The 17,810-nt window shown below is 38.7% G+C and overlaps 1 protein-coding gene across 1 annotated transcript; it reads left to right on the plus strand.

Moving 5' to 3' along the window:
- Positions 1–15,894: 15,894 nt before the first annotated feature.
- LOC128638880 (olfactory receptor 1361-like) lies at positions 15,895–16,866 on the plus strand. The gene has a single exon (XM_053691008.1). The coding sequence runs from the start codon at positions 15,895–15,897 to the stop codon at positions 16,864–16,866; it is 972 nt and encodes a 323-aa protein (XP_053546983.1).
- Positions 16,867–17,810: the final 944 nt, after the last annotated feature.

The following is a 17,810-nucleotide window of genomic DNA, read 5'->3' on the forward strand; positions in this document are numbered from 1 at the left end:
ACTCACCGGATTACCGGAAACTCACCTCAGCAAATGGGTCTAACTAGGTGTCGATAAGGTCTCTGACCTGTGGTCTTCCTTTTCTCAAAACCAGTTTTGACACATCTCCAAATTGAGGGACTGTTCCCAAGTCCTGCCTTACCTACCTTATGAATACCACAGAATTAAGAGCTTTTTACTCAGTTGGGGTTTTAAATCGGGGCTATCCCATCCAACCACGCCTTGGGAAACCATCTGGAACCAGGGTCGCAGTCTCTATAGGCCTTTATCCTTGCATTACTCATTAATTGGGGGGGACTCGCCCATTGAGCCGCTGCCTCATCTTCAGCGTTGGGAGTCTTTATTAGGAAACCCAATACCCCCACAAATTTGAAAAAACGCACCCTAGATCTCACTAAGAAAGTGATTCACTGTATAACCCTGTATGAGACCTATTACAAATTTTTAGCTCATTGGTATTATGTTCCCTCTAGACTAGCCATAATGTTTCCTAATGCCTCCCCTGACTGTTGGAGGGGCTGTGGACAGAGAGGCAACACTTTGCCCATTTGGTGGGAGTGTCCTATGATCCGCCCCTTGTGGAATACATGTTTCCTTGTTCTCTCCAGCATGGGCATTGCCTTACCCAAAACTCCATCCACTGCACTCCTACATATAGGTACTTGCCGAAACACCATGCATTCTTCTGTATCTACCTTTTTACGACTGTTAAAAATTCTATTGCTACAGCCTGGAAAAAGGCCACACCTCCAAACTGGTCTAGAGTTCTTAATACCATGGCATTTATCTATACAATGGAAAAAGACGTTTTCTATCAGTTAGGCAACTAAGACCTATTTGAATTAGTTTGGGCTGACTGGAAAGACAAATATGACACATCATGGAAACCTAATGTTTCATATACTAACTGACTTAGCTCAACTTGACAAGGAACAGACCTCTTGTTAGTTATCCCGCCCTCTGGCTACGTATATAACGCTACCCACTTCCCCACCCATTCCCTCACCCCTCAACTTTTTTCCCCACAATTGCCATAAGTTTAATTCTGTACCCATACTGTCCTTCACCTATACTACCTCCATTGTTCTCAATGACGAGGAATTAGTACTTGGTTATTATATATACAGGCTTATTTGTTGGTGTTTCGGGGGTTAAAAAGACTTACGATACTTGTATTATGTTGGATATTATATGTACTGTGTCGACCTACACCAATTTCTTTCTGTTTGTCAATTTGGTTGATTGTTCAATAAAACTTTTTGAAAACCAAAAAAAAAAAAAGTTGAGAAATTGCTAATTTATGCTTCTTTTTGCAAAATAAATAGCTGCATTTGCTTTTTGAAACCACAGCCCATCAATAAAGGCCTGACTTGCTGACAAAAAAAAAATTAAATAAATAAATAACAAACACTAAATTACAAAAAATAACACACTAAATTATGAAAAATAACAAACTAAATTATCCAAAATAAAAACAATTACACCTAAACTAACAGCCCTATAAAAATAAAAAGCCCCCCCAAAATAAAAAACCCTAGCCTACAATAAACTACCAATAGTCCTTAAAAGGGCCTTTTGTAGGGCATTGCCCTAAAGAAATCAGCTCTTATACCTGTAAAAAAATACAAAGCCCCCAACAGTAAAACCCACCACCCAACCAACCCCACAAAATAAAAAACCTAACTCAAACAAAAACCTAATCTACCAATTGTCCTGAAAATTGCATTTGTATGGGCATTGCTCTTAAAAGGGCATTCAGCTCTTTTTTCATTGCTCTGAAAATGGCATTTAGCTCTTTTAAGAAAGCCCAAACCCTAATCTAAAAAAAAAAAAAAAACCACAGAAAAAAAGGTAAAAAAAAATATAGGATAAAAGCAACGGAAATTCTATTGGCTGATTTGAATAGCCAATGGAATTTCAGTAGCTCTCATCCCATTGGCTGCTTTGAACAGCCAATAGGATTTCAGTAGCTCTCATCCTATTGGCTGATTTGAATTTCAAAACTCAAATCAGCCAATAGAAATGCCAGGGATGCCATTTTGAAAAGGCACCCTTGCATTGAAGATTCAGTGTACGGCGGTGACCATATGAAGAGGACGCTCCGAACTGGATGTCTTGAAGGATGGACCCGCTCCGCACCGCCGGGATGAAGATAAAAGACACCGCCGGGATAAAGATAGAAGATGCCGCCTGGATGAAGATAGAAGAGCAGCCTTGATGGATGAAGACCTCGCCGCCTGGATGAAGACTTCTCACTGCCTAGATGTCCGGACTTCAAAAACATGTAAGTGGATCGTCGGTGGTTAGGGTTAGGTTTTTTTTAACTTTTTTTGGGTGGGTTGTTTTTTAGATTAGGGTTTGGGCTTTCTTAAAAGAGCTAAATGCCATTTTCAGGGCAATAAAAAAGAGCGGAAAGCCCATAGAAATGCCCTTTTCAGGGCAATGGGTAGATTAGGTTTTTGTTAGAGTTAGGTTTTTTATTTTGGGGGGTTGGTTGGGTGGTGGGTTTTACTGTTGTGGGACTTTATATTTTTTTACAGGTAAAAGAGCTGATTTCTTTAGGGCATTGCCATACAAAAGGCCCTTTTAAGGGCTTTTGGTAGTTTATTGTAGGCTAGGGTTTTTTTATTTTGGGGGGGCTTTTTTTTTATAGGGCTATTAGATTAGGTGTAATTGTTTTTATTTTGGATAATTTCATTTGTTATTTTTTGGTAATTTAGTATTTTTTATTTTTTGTAATTTTACATTAAATTTTTTTTAGTAGTGTTAGGATTTTTTAATGTGTAATTTAGTTTATTTAATTTGTAGTTATTTTAATTTTAGTATAATAGTTATGTTAGGTTAATTATTAGTTTAAACTTAGTTTTTTTTAATTTCACAGGTAAGTTTTTATTTATTTTAAGATAAGGATATTGTAATTTTAATTTAAAGTAAGGGGGTTGTTAGGTTTAGGGGTTAATAGTTTATTTTAGTTTTTTGCGATATGAGGGGCTGGTGGTATAGGGGTTAATAGGTTTATTTAGTGGCGGTGATGTGGGAAGCCAGAGGTTTAGGGGTTACTAACTTTATTTAGTGGCAGCGATGTCGGGGAGCAGTAGAATAGGGGTTAATATCTTTATTATAGTGTCGCTGATGTTGGGGTGCAGGGGAATAGTGGTTAATAACTTTTATTAGTGGTGGTGATGTCAGGAGCAGCAGATTAGTGGTTAATAAGTTTATTTCAGTGTCGGCAATGTCGGGGGCAGCAGATTGGGGGTGTTTAGACTTGGGGTTTATTTTAGGTTTAAACGTAACTTTTTTTTCTTATAGACATCAATGGGGTTGCGTTACGGTAATCCCCATTCCGCACTTAAGGTTTTTTTCTAACACTCTCTCCCCATTGATGTCTATGGGGAAAGAGTGCACAAGCACGTATTCTCAGCCCTTTGATTTTGTGCGGTATGGATTCATCGCCACCATATCGCATGCACAAGGAGGTTTTTAAAAAACTTGTAATGGCAGCGCTATGGGGGGGGTGAAATAACGCAACTTTTGTTGCATTCGTTTCGCGCAAAACTTGTAATCCAGGTGCTAGTAAACAACAAATGTGTAAGTGCTTTAACACTGGGCTCAATTCCTAAAAATATATAACAAAAGGCATTCAAAGGCTATAGTCCCAATATGACATGAGTCTCAAGGTGTCAGCCGTAGATCATTTCAAAGACAATAACAAAGGTATATAGCGTGTGGTAGTATAACACCTCAGCAGTAACGATCAGGTTAGCAACCTGGTCTTAGACTTTAAAATGTATAAATAAAAACCATGATACAGGACAACCAAAACGGCTACAATGGACTAGTCTATGAGAACATCAGCTGTACAGATGGAAAACTGCCCCTTGGCATTCCCCACCGATGTTGGAACTCGTGTAAGTAAGACCTCCCACAAGAGTCCCGCATTTTGTGATGTCATTTTCCTTATGCGTACCAATACCTGGTTGCTGTCCTGATCTTTACCACAGAGGGGTTATACTACCACACGCTGTTATTTCTGATTCAGAAAGACGTGAGTAGGGTCCATTTATATACTGGGATATGTTTGCATTAAAGGGATATGAAACCCAAAAATTTTCTTTTGTGATTCAGAAAGAGTATACATTTTTAAAAAAGATTTCAATTCACTTATATTATCAAATTTGCTTTGTTGCCATGATATTCTGTGATGAAGAGATACCTAGGTAGGCATCTGGATCATTACATAGCAGGAAATAGCGCTGCCCTCTAGTGCTCTTGCAAATTGATAACATTCTTGCAAAACTGCTGCCATATTGTGATCCAGAAATAGGCCTGCGCCTAAGCATACATCCCTGCTTTTCAACAAAAGATACCAAGAAAATTGATAATAGAAGTAAATTGGAAAGTTGTTTTTAATTGCACACTTTATCTAGATCATAAATGAAAAATCTTGGGTCTTATATCCCTTTAACGGAACTTCACTATACACCTTTATTATTCTCTTTGAAGTTTTCTACGGCTGAGACCTTGAGACTCATCATATTGAAACTATATCCTTTGACTGCCTTTTGTTATATATTCATAGGATTCATATTGATTTGTCCAGCTGCTGAGTGTTCCTAAGGGGAATTGATTGATCTGGCTTATAACCTGAGAGCTCAGTGATTCGCTCTCTCTCACATAAGGTCATTTTCAGCCAAATATGCTCCTTTTATTTAACAGGACTTCACTATATATACTTTCTTCCTTCCTTTGAGTTTTTCTTGGATCCTTAAAGGGACATAATACTCATATGCTAAATCACTTGAAACTGATGCAGTATAACTGTAAAAAGCTGACAGGAAAATATCACCTGAGCATCTCTATGTAAAAAAGGAAGATATTTTACCTCACAATTTCTTCAGCTCAGCAGAGTAAGTTCTGTGTAAAAAGTTATACTTCTGCTGTGTCCAGCTGCAGGTAAAAAAAAATAAAAAAAAATGTACTGAGGTCATGAACGCTTTTACTGTGATCTCATGAGATTTCACTTAACTGTCATGAGATTTCATAGTAAACTTCCTTAAACTGAATAGGGAAATAACACGAGTGTGCATGAGGCTCACTCCCTTGCCTGTCCTGGGACATACATACTGATTTGCTGCTTAAAGTCCTTTACAATGGGGTGTGAATACTTAGGACATTGTGAGGTAAAATATATTTCTTATTACATAGAGATGTCCAGGTGATATTTTCTAGTCAGCTTTTTACAGCTATGCTGCATCACTTTCAAGTGTTTCAACATTTGGGTATCATGGCCCTTTAACTACATTGGATTATATCCTTTGTGACATATTGCTACCAAATAGCAGTACATAATCAGAAGTGTAAAGTAATATAAAATACAAAGCACAAAGTGTAAGTGTAAAAGAACTCTCACATTATGCATTGCTATATTGCAATGGGCTTGTCTCTGCTTCACATACATCAATGAGAGAGATCTCACAGCGCTGGAGAGTACCACTCTTTATCTTTGAGCATTCAATGAGTGCAGCCCCTGTGAAGTCTGCAATGCAATTTCTCTCTAAGCAGGAAAATCTTTTAACATAAGGCCCCTAGTGAGCCACTAACAAGAGAAAAATTGTGTAGTCACCAATTACCAGCTAGCTCCCAGTAGTGTAGGTTGTGTACCTATTTTTTCAACAAAGGATGCCAAAAGAACATTGTAAATTTAAAAAAAGAAGTGAATTTAAAAAAAGTGTTTTAAAATTGCATGCTCTATCTGAATCATGCAAGTTTTAAGGGACATTTCAGCCAAAATTAGAATTCACATGGATGGATTTCAGTTTTAAATAGAAACAGTTTTTTAATACACACATATTAGCAAAATGTTTCTAATAAAAACTATAGTTGTTTCAAAAGTGTATTTTAGTATGCACCGTGCACCAGAATTTTAAACTGAGCACTTGCTCAAAGAGCAATGTTGTTAAAATAATTCCATCTTTATTGTGTACCTTATTAAAAGTAAATCAAATATAATAGAGTAAATGCACTCACAATTACATCATGCTGTACATGCACGCCATCTGACACATTTCGCTTAACCACTTTCTCAAAGGCAGCATAGCACACCTACATTCATACACTGGGCTTGCTCAGTGTATTATTGTGTTGGTGTTAAAGGGACATTAAACCTCAATTTTTCTTTCATGATTCAGATAGAAAATGCAATTTTAAACAACATTCCAATTTACTTCTATTATCTAATTTGCTTCATTCTTTAGATATCCTTTGTTGAAGAAATAGCAATGTACAAATGTGGGCCAATCACATGAGGCATCTATGTGCAGCCACCAATCAGCAGCTACCGAGCCTATCTAGACCAATATATGCCCACTATTCAAAAAGAATATTTAATAACTTTAATTGATTATATTTTGAAACACAACTACTTCCAGTTTCTCGACGATTTCTTCTTGCAGATCAAAGGAACGGCCATGGGCACCAGATTTGCCCTGAGCTTTGCTAACCTCTTCATGGGGCACTTTGAAGAAATGTACATCTATAATTCAAAGTGGAGGGGCAATCTGGTGTTCTATGGCCGTTATATATAGAGGACCTTATCTTTATTTTTGATATGTCCCCTATAGAAGCAGGTGAATTTGTTTCTCACCTCAATAATAACACCATGGGCATTAGTTTTACCCATAATCTACAAGAGGAAACCATTGAATTTTTGGACGTAGTACTTACTTGGGACCAGGAGGGCAATGTATCTACTTCTACTTATTTTAAACAAGTAGATTCTAACAACTTTCTACATTTTTCTAGCAACCATCTGACTAATTGGAAAACAAATATTGCCTATAGCCAGTTCTGTAGGTTAAGAAGAAATTGTAGCACTATCGAACAGTATACTACACAATCAGAAATACTTATATCTAGATTTGTAGAGAAAGGCTACCCAACAGAACTGGTCTATAGGGGATTTGATAGAGCCAAAGCGCTAGATAGAGCACAGCTATTGGATACCTCCACAAATAAAAACAAAGAAAATAAGACAGATGTGAATAAACAACCACTTTTTGTTACCCAGTACAATTCTAACCATCAGATAATATCTAAAGTACTCAAAAAACATTGGCCTATCTTGTTGAAATATCCTGTTCTGAAGAAAATTCTACCTTCTCAGCCAAAACTTACATACAGGAGGGCGCCAACGTTTAAACAAAAACTGGCGCCTAGTAAAGTGGTGATGTCCAGGAAGAATTCACGTAACAATAAAATAAAGTCCAACCCTGCTCCATTTTTTTCACTAAATAGAATAGGTGCTTATAGATGTGGGAAAAGGTCTTGCTACATGTGTAAGTACATTGCCCATGGGTCTGTTAGTATTGCATCACACAGCACAGGTGAGTGTTTCCCTATACAGAACCGTATATCATGCGACTCCAGTTATGTTATTTATGCACTTACCTGTGAATGTGGGATGCAATATATAGGTAGGATGTGCAGAAAGGTCAGAATTAGATGGAGTGAACATCTGAGGAATATTAAGTCCAAGTCCCTTAAACACACTGTTTCTAGACACGTTTGTTACGAACATACCCCAGGGATATGCAATATGAAGATTACACCTATAGAGTGTATTGCTCGTGATAATCAGTCCAATAGTTTCTCTAAGCTAAGGCAAAGAGAAACGGATTTACAAATTCAATAGTTTGTTTCCCTTGGGTCTTAACGAGGTTATAGATTCTGCTGCCTTTGTTTAATTTTATGTTTGATATCTTTAGAATATATGTACATTTTTTTTACCTTTTCTATTTTATTAATATGTCTATATATTATCATAGACACATATTATCATGACTATTTAGGACTGTGTAGATAAGGACTTATATATGGGATTCTGTGTAAACCGGATTCTCCATCCTCCCATTGTTGTCATTTGTAATGTATTTTTCTGACATTTACATGCGTGTGTGTGTATATATATGTATATGTGTGGGTATAATGTATGTGTATATATGTATGTGTATATGCATATCACAGTGCATGGTTGTATATCATTGTCCCAGTTTTTGCATCAAATGTAACTATTCACACATATATATATATATATATATATATATATATATATATATATATATATATTATATATATTCATATTAACACTACACCCCATTTTTAGGTCACACTAATTTATAAAGGATGTCTAATTAATTAATGAATTAATTTCACTCATTTATCTTATAGGTCACGTTAGTATTCATAGTGGTTATCTAATATAGTTATTCTTCCACGCAAGTCACACACTTATTATTATGTCACATTATTGCTTGTACAATTTATTTATTTTATTTATCTTTTATAGGTTAAGTCAGCATTAACAGTAATTATCACTATTTATTCATTTATTTTTTTATTTATTATTACACTTTATATTATTGGAACTAATGTCTGTTCACTTTATGTAGTATATGCATATGAGACATTTGCTCATCACATACACATGAGGTGTACATTTAAATGGCCATTTGTTCTTATTATAATTACTTACATAAGATCCGTAGTCACGTTGGCATTTCACATTTTATAGACATTACGACACTTATACACTTATTCCTATCACTTTAATTTGTCTTAAGTATACATCAACACTGGTGCGATTTTTAAGTAATATTTATTTATTTCTTCCATTCGTTATATATGATCTTATACACATGCATATAGTTATTTTTAATAGTCTCTGTCAGTCGTGTTGTACCAAAATCATTCCAATCCGGTTATCTTAATGGGCCCTTCCTTCGTTCACATGATTGTGATTGGTTCATCCATGTGCCCTTTTGATTGGCCTGTTTTTGATACACTCGGATTGGTCAGATGCTAAACGTCATCTCGTAGCTTCCTTTGACGTTCAGGCAGACGAAGCGTGCCATCACATGGATTGTACTCATCCTATGGCAGCACATTAGACAACGAGCCTTAGCTGAGATAGCTATACACCATTACGTACAATAGATTGCACCCATAGTAATATTGTATATGCCGAGCCCCCTGCAAAATACATCACGATTGGACAATATGTACTCAAACTCACCCACTTTTTGTAGGAGCACGGATACGTATTTGTAAAGCCTGGGTTTTTCACAAATGTTGGGTTAAATCATACTACGATCCTTTTCAAACATGTAAGTTACACAGCTGCTATATTAACGCACTTGTTTTGTATGAATAAGCTGGACAAGTCTGACATTGCATTTATTGTGGCATCACTACTATAAAAACAAACATACATTATATTTCTAAATATTCAGACATTCATTAGAATAAAAGAACATTAATACCTGCCATCAAATTCTATTTAACTTTATTTGATTTATTTATATATTAAACACATAAGGATGAAAATTTGCGATTTTATTAAAACAACAATGGGGAGTGTTTGGAGATGATGGGTCTGATTGGTTGTCTTACGATGAAGGAAGGGGAGGGGTCATCTGTATCATATGGTAGTTTAGCTCTATTTAAAGAGCCTTATTTGTGCTTGGGATATACAAGCCTGAGGAAACGGGGAGCCCCCCGAGAAACGCGTTGCTATTATCCCATAGGGGGTACCTTTTCACACCTTACTGGTATAATTGGCATACACCCTGTGGTGCATGTGTCATTTGCCATATGTTTTTATTATTGATTTTAATAAACACCCATATGTTTTTATACATATATCCAGTTTGATTGGTGTTTTAAAAAGACCCTCTTTCTAACTACCCTTTGGCAAGACTGCCAGCCCCGCAATATTCCTTCCAACCACAGTGCCTGTGACGTTGCCATATCGTACGGCTGCTGTCCGTGGTGAGGATTGCCTTCCATCAGCCAGCTGGTTTGCTGCAAAAAATCAGCCTGCTCCTACTGGCACAACTGAGTGCTGCTACATTTGTAAGTACCCTTCTTGTCCTTTATACCTGGTTATAGTTGGATCTACACATGTGGCGCCTCTGTCCTTTTTCTTTTTATCTGCTGTAGAATCACATCATATCTTTGGGTGAAGTCAGAGTGCAGCCTTCTACGTTTGCCACGTCAGCCATTTCTCAAGGACCTCCATTGAACTGGCCTATACATTCAAGGACTGGTTCTATATGTATTAATATTCATTTTGTATTTTATTGTTTATTCTTTTGTATTTCTCTTTTTTGTCATTTACTAGATTAGTATAGCGCCTCCTATTGGAATTTTTTGGTTTAGAGGTCAGTTAGTACCACTATTCCATTTTTTCCTTGTTTTGTTTCTGCTAAAATACTTGACTATGTGGTTGAATACCAGACACCTGGCAATCCTAGGTGCATGGGGCATATGCACATATGTTCAGTGCACTGTAACAGCTGTTACTAAAATAGTGCTAATTTTTACTAGAAACACATAAAGGAATTTCAATTTTGAACTTTATGTCCTCTGAATCTAGGTGTTCATATATCCTAGCTTTATTTGACTCATGTGTAAATGTAAAACTATCAATAATCTCTCATTGATGAATTTACAAATTTTATTGCCTCACTGTATATACAGAGAGTTTTATAATATAAAAAGATACTGTTTTTCTTTTAGTTTGAGAATTTTTCCAGCTCTAAAAAAAAATCACATTCTGTTACCATAAGAAATATGTTAATTATACATCAGACCAAAGTATAATATTGGTTGTACACCCCTGGCCTAGAACAAATAGGTCTGTGGTAGTAAACCCCTGGCCTAGAACAAATAGGTCTGTGGTAGTGAACCACTGGCCTAGAACAAATAGGTCTGTGGTAGTGAACCCCTGGCCTAGAACAAATAGGCCTGTGGTAGTGAACCCCTGGCCTAGAACGAATAGTTCTGTGGTAGTGAACCCCTGGCCTAGAACAAATAGGCCCGTGGTAGTGAACCCCTGGCCTAGAACAAATAGGTCTGTGGTAGTGAACTCCTGGCCTAGAACAAATAGGTCTGTGGTAGTGAACCCCTGGCCTAGAACAAATAGGTCTGTGGTAATGAACCCCTGGCTTTGGACAAATAGGCCTGTGGTAGTGAACCCCTGGCCTCGGAAAAATAGGCCTGTGGTAGTGAACCCCTGGCCTCAGACAAATAGGCCTGTTGTAATGAACCCCTGGCTTTGGACAAATAGGCCTGTGGTAATGAATCCCTGGCTTTGGACAAATAGGCCTGTGGTAGTGAACCCCTGGCCTCGGAAAAATAGGCCTGTGGTAGTGAACCCCTGGCCTTAGACAAATAGGCCTGTGGTAGTGAACCCCTGGCCTAGAACAAATAGGTCTGTGGTAGTGAACCCCTGGCCTAGAACAAATAGGTCTGTGGTAGTGAACCCCTGGCCTAGAACAAATAGGTCTGTGGTAGTGAACCCCTGGCCTAGAACAAATAGGCCTGTGGTAGTGAACACCTGGCCTAGAACAAATAGGTCTGTGGTAGTGAACCCCTGGCCTAGAACAAATAGGCCTGTGGTAGTGAACCCCTGGCCTAGAACAAATAGGCCTGTGGTAGTGAACCCCTGGCCTAGAACAAATAGGTCTGTGGTAGTGAACCCCTGGCTTTAGACAAATAGGCCTGTGGTAGTGAACCCCTGGCTTTAGACAAATAGGCCTGTGGTAGTGAACCCCTGGCCTAGAACAAATAGGCCTGTGGTAGTGAACCCCTGGCCTAGAACAAATAGGCCTGTGGTAGTGAACCCCTGGCTTTGGACAAATAGGCCTGTGGTAGTGAACCCCTGGCCTAGAACAAATAGGCCTGTGGTAGTGAATCCCGAGCCTCGGACAAATAGGTCTGTGGTAGTGAACCCCTGGCCTCGGACAAATAGGCCTGTGGTAGTGAACCCCTGGCCTCAGACAAATAGGTCTGTGGTAGTGAACCCCTGGTCTCGGACAAATAGGCCTGTGGTAGTGAACCCCTGGCCTTGGAAAAATAGGCCTGTGATAGTGAACCCCTGGCCTCAGACAAATAGGCCTGCTGTAATGAACCCCTGGCTTTGGACAAATAGGCCTGTGGTAATGAACCCCTGGCTTTGGACAAATAAGCCTGTGGTAGTGAACCCCTGGCCTCAGAAAAATAGGCCTGTGGTAGTGAACCCCTGGCCTTAGACAAATAGGCCTGTGGTAGTGAACCCCTGGCCTAGAACAAATAGGTCTGTGGTAGTGAACCCCTGGCCTAGAACAAATAGGTCTGTGGTAGTGAACCCCTGGCCTAGAACAAATAGGTCTGTGGTAGTGAACCCGTGGCCTAGAACAAATAGCTCTGTGGTAGTGAACCCCTGGCCTAGAACAAATAGGCCTGTGGTAGTGAACCCCTGGCCTAGAACAAATAGGCCTGTGGTAGTGAACCCCTGGCCTAGAACAAATAGGTCTGTGGTAGTGAACCCCTGGCTTTGGACAAATAGGCCTGTGGTAGTGAACCCCTGGCTTTAGACAAATAGGCCTGTGGTAGTGAACCCCTGGCCTAGAACAAATAGGCCTGTGGTAGTGAACCCCTGGCCTAGAACAAATAGGCCTGTGGTAGTGAACCCCTGGCTTTGGACAAATAGGCCTGTGGTAGTGAACCCCTGGCCTAGAACAAATAGGCCTGTGGTAGTGAACCCCTGGCCTCGGACAAATAGGCCTGTGGTAGTAAACCCCTGGCCTCGGACAAATAGGTCTGTGGTAGTGAACCCCTGGCCTCGGACAAATAGGCCTGTGGTAGTGAACCCCTGGCCTCGGACAAATAGGCCTGTGGTAGTGAACCCCTGGCCTAGAACAAATAGGTCTGTGGTAGTGAACCCCTGGCCTTAGACAAATAGTCAGTACGTAGGACTCACCACTAGGGAGGCGAGAACACGCATTAAAGAACATCTGTCAGATATTAGGTTGGGTACCATGACGACCCCCCTAGTGAAACATTTTGCTGAGGTACACCAGAAATCATCAAGATCATTGACCTGGACCATCATTGATAGGGTCCCACCCAAGAAGGGTTTGACTGATCGGGTTGGTAAGCTGGGGGAGAGAGAGGCCTTCTGGATTTTTAAGTTGAGAACTAGTTAACTCCGGAAGGCCTCAAATCTGAGTTTGACCTTATAAACTTCCGGTCAATACAGAGGGATTAATTTGGATGTTATCGTACGTTCCAATTTACATGTTCCCGGATACATATAAGGTGTGGGCATGTTGGAATGTTGTGTGACATACTACTTTGGGTCACTGGAATATGTTCAATTGTTTGATTGCTGCATGTTCAGTCCACTTTGTCCCTATTCCAGCTATCCTCATATACACATTAGGCATATTGGGTTTATATCCACTCTACCTAGGTTATCATCTTTATTTTCATTAATTTTTATCCTATACTATTTTCCTTCTTTGGCTTATCCTTTCCACTTGTTGGAAAGGATAATTCCCTTCCCCTCTTTGAGTACCCAGATGAGTAGTTAGCACCACTTATTACCTCCCTGTTTATGTAACCGGACTCACAGCAAAAGGGATGTTTATAATTTTATGACTTTGTGTCCTTTGTTAAGTGGAGCTCTGTCTGGAAGTTTGTTTATGTGTTTAAACAATGTTCACATGTTTACCCCCTCCTCTATAGTTGCTTCCTAGCTAGCTGGCAGCACACTAGACTGCTGGGGTTCTGCTAATCCCGCGGTACTGACGAGCATTTTCGTGCTCACTGTCAAGCAAGAGGACGCTCAATACACGCCCAGGGGGAGGGAGTGTACCGCCGGTCGTGAGGTAGTATTGGACGGGCGGGCACTGCCCCAAATGTCAGCATGTGTTCACGCAATGTTTGGATGGTGAGGGGGGGTGTGTAGGTTTAGACACAATTGATTGGCCAGCATGACACAGGCTGAGATCCTGGCGGCCAATCTTGGCTGGAGGGAGGTTTTATAGCATGGAGGCTTTGTGCTAATTTTAGTATGGCTATGAGTAAGGCTTAGGCCGAAACGCGTAAGCCGGTCACTAGTAACTCCAGTTGAACCCGTCTCTGTTTTTACCTGGGTTATTACTACCCTTGAATTTGTTGTTTGCTTTTGCACTTTTTCTTTGTCCAACATTGGAATTACAAATAAATACACTCAATTGCTGATGCTCGTGTGCTTCTCATATGTTCTTTTCAATTTTGCTTAGACAAATAGGTCTGTGGTAGTGAACCCCTGGCTTTAGACAAATAGGCCTGTGGTAGTGAACCCCTGGCCTTAGACAAATAGGCCTGTGGTAGTGAACCCCTGGCTTTAGACAAATAGGCCTGTGGTAGTGAACCCCTGGCCTTGGACAAATAGGCCTGTGGTAGTGAACCCCTGGCCTCTGACAAATAGGCCTGTGGTAGTGAACCCCTGGCCTAGAACAAATAGGCCTGTGGTAGTGAACCCCTGGCCTCGGACAAATAGGCCTGTGGTAGTGAACCCCTGGCCTCGGACAAATAGGCCTGTGGTAGTGAACCCCTGGCCTAGAACATATAGGTCTGTGGTAGTGAACCCCTGGCCTTAGACAAATAGGCCTGTGGTAGTGAACCCCTGGCTTTAGACAAATAGGCCTGTGGTAGTGAACCCCTGGCCTTGGACAAATAGGCCTGTGGTAGTGAACCCCTGGCCTCTGACAAATAGGCCTGTGGTAGTAAACCCCTGGCCTTAGACAAATAGGCCTGTGGTAGTGAACCCCTGGCCTAGGACAAACAGTTCAAGATAGTACAGTTTTAATTAAGTAAACAAAAAAATAATAATTTAAAATTTGAAGAAATGTTGGTGAGTTTATGGAAGCAATAAAGTTGGTATCCGGAAAAAGTTAAAACATTGCTACAAACATCGTTGCAAACACAGAGCTAAAGTAACGCTTCTCAGCTCCTTTGATTCTACCTAGATTTACTCTTCAACAAAGGATACCAAGAGAATGAAACAAATTTGATAATAGGAAATTTGTTTTTGTTTTAATTGCATGCTTCATCTGAATCATAAAAGTTTGTTTTTTTACTTTACTGTCCCTTTAGTTTTTACTTCGATATCACTTTAAGGACTGCATGGTTTCAAAATAATATCACACATATACTTTTAATGGACTGCTAAATACAGTAGAATTGAATTAATACTTATGTGATAAAGAAAAAATCACTGCAATAGCACTTACTTTGGATTTTAAATGAGCAGTAGAATTTTTTCTGGCAAATTTAAAAATGTATCCAATTTTCCCTCCCATTATATCATGTGACAGCTATCAGCCAATCACAAATATGCTGTGCACTTTTGCACATGCTCAGTAAGAGCTGGAGTCTCAGAAAGTGTGCATATAAAAAGAATGTGCACTTGTTGATAATGCAAGTATATTAGAAAGATTTGTTTGTTTTTTAAATTGCATGCTTTATTTGAATAATGAAACTTTAATTTTCACTTAAAGTGAATGTAAACTTTCACAAATGTGTCCCCGGTTTTTAAAAATCCTATTTAAAATAGGGGCACTTTCATTCATCAAAGTTTACATTTCGGTTTTGTTCAAATACTTACCTTTTCTTCTTCCAAGCCAGACCAGCGATTCCCCCGCCTGCCGCTCATCTCTTCATACGTCAGAAATGAAGAAACCGGCTTGGCCTCAGGCAATGTTTTCTCTGGGGGGGAAGCCGTGATCGGAGGAAGCCGGATTCTTCATTTCTCACGTAAGAAGAGACAAGCGGCAGGCGGGGGAATCGCTGCTCCGGCTTTTAAGAAGAAAATGTATTTTAACAAAACCGGTGAAATGTAAACTTTGATGAATGAAAGGGCCCCTGTTTTTAATAGGATTTTTCAAAACTGGACACACATTCGTCAAAGTTTACATTCACTTTATGTGTCCCTTTAATATAGCTTTTATTTTCAGATTTATTCCAATGTTAAGAAGAAAAAAACAAAACTGACTTATACTACTTTGCATATAGAGAATTGGGGAAAGAATGGAACAGGTCAACAAATCCTCAGTAACATATTTCTTGCTCCAAGGCCTATCAGATATTCCCCAGGTACAACTATTCTTATTTATCTCTTTTTTAATTATATACCTTCTGACTCTTTTTGGGAACTTTGCTATTGTGACTATTATTTATTTTGATTGTAAACTTTATACCCCTATGTACATCCTTTTGAGTCATTTGTCCTTTTTGGATATATGTTACACCACAGTTACTATTCCTAAGATGTTGATGAATCTTATTTTGGGCAGCCGTGTGATATCCTATAATGCTTGTTTTACACAACTCTTTTTCTTCATTTCATTTGGACAGTCAGAGAGTTTTCTTTTGGCTGTTATGGCATATGACAGATATGCAGCTATATGTCACCCTTTGCACTATATGGACATCATGACTCATAAAATTTGCACCATCCTCACTGGCTTTTCCTGGTTTACAGGATTTTTGAATTCCGCCTTACACACTGGATTGGCAACACGACTGTCATTTTGTTCGTCTAATAAAGTTTCCCATTTCTTCTGTGATATCACACCTTTGCTGAAATTGTCCTGTGTCAATACCTTTATCAATGAGGTAGTGATATTTGTAGCAGGGGTATTTGTGGTATTCACACCTTTTCTATGTATCATAATCTCTTATATATACATTATTAGTTCTATCTTAAAGATTCCGTCTGTCACAGGACGATACAAGACCTTCTCCACCTGTAGCTCACACCTCACAGTCGTCTGTATGTTCTATGGTACCGTTCTTCTGATGTATATGCGACCCTCATCTTATGCACAGGATCATGACAAAGTATTTTCAGTGATCTATACCTTTATCACACCATTACTAAATCCCTTTATTTATGGATTGAGAAACAGAGAGATAAAGGACTCCTTAAAAAAAACAATTCAAACAGACTATTACAATGCAGTTTTATATTGGTCTCAAATCCGGCTTGCAACATACTGAAATCTCACATTTCACAGAAAGTTACAAAAGATTTATTTTATTTATATGACATTTATTGCCATAAATAATCAAATGAGTACATGGATACAATACAATAACATTAAAAAATTGGAACTCCATCTATTTCTCACAACTTTTTAATGTCAGTACAACAATACTTCTTCCTTCTATTCTATTATCCATTTGTTTGTATGTATCTTGTTAGCTAATCAGGTGAAGATATTTTTCTCAATGATTTTAATGGATTCTAGTACAGCCGTATCTCTGAGATATTGTGGGTTTGGTTCCAGACAATAGTATTATGTCTAAAAAAAACGTAAAACCTTAATTAAAAAAATACTTTATTGCTAAAAAATGCTAACCATCATCTGTGCCTTCAGTGAGTCATAATAATTTTTCTGGTGGTGTGTGTATATAGGTGTGTATCTATGGGTATACATATGTATTTATGTGTATACATGTGTATTTATGTGTTTATATGAGTATACATGTGTATTTATGTGTTTAAATTAGTAAATAGTAAATCACAGATCGACTAAATGTAGCCACCAATCAGCAAGCGCTATCCAGGGTGTTGAACCAAAATGGGCCAGCTCATAAGCTTTCATTCTTGCTTTTTCAAATAAAGATACTAAGAGAACAGAGAAAATTTGATAATAGGAGTACCTTAGAAACTTGCTTAAAATTGCATGTTCTATCCGAATCATAAAATAAAAAATTTATGTTTAGTATCCCTTTAATGTTTTTAATTTATTGTGATCCAAGACCCTTTGTTCTCTTTCTCCTACTGAGATATTACATACCACCCAACTGTCCTGATTTTCGCGGGACAGTCCCGATTTTAGGGGTCTGTCCCCCTGTCCCGGGTTGCTAGCCATCTGCCCCAGGCATTAAAATTATTATTATTATTTTTTTATTTTATTCTATTGGGCCCTTACTCAGAA

The sequence above is a fragment of the Bombina bombina genome, chromosome 8, assembly GCF_027579735.1.
Source record: "Bombina bombina isolate aBomBom1 chromosome 8, aBomBom1.pri, whole genome shotgun sequence".
Lineage (NCBI taxonomy): Eukaryota > Metazoa > Chordata > Amphibia > Anura > Bombinatoridae > Bombina > Bombina bombina.

What these genes read in the sequence shown, in the direction of transcription:
- LOC128638880 (XM_053691008.1), top strand. Translation starts at nt 15,895, where the DNA reads ATGGAACAGGTCAACAAATCCTCAGTAACATATTTCTTGCTCCAAGGC.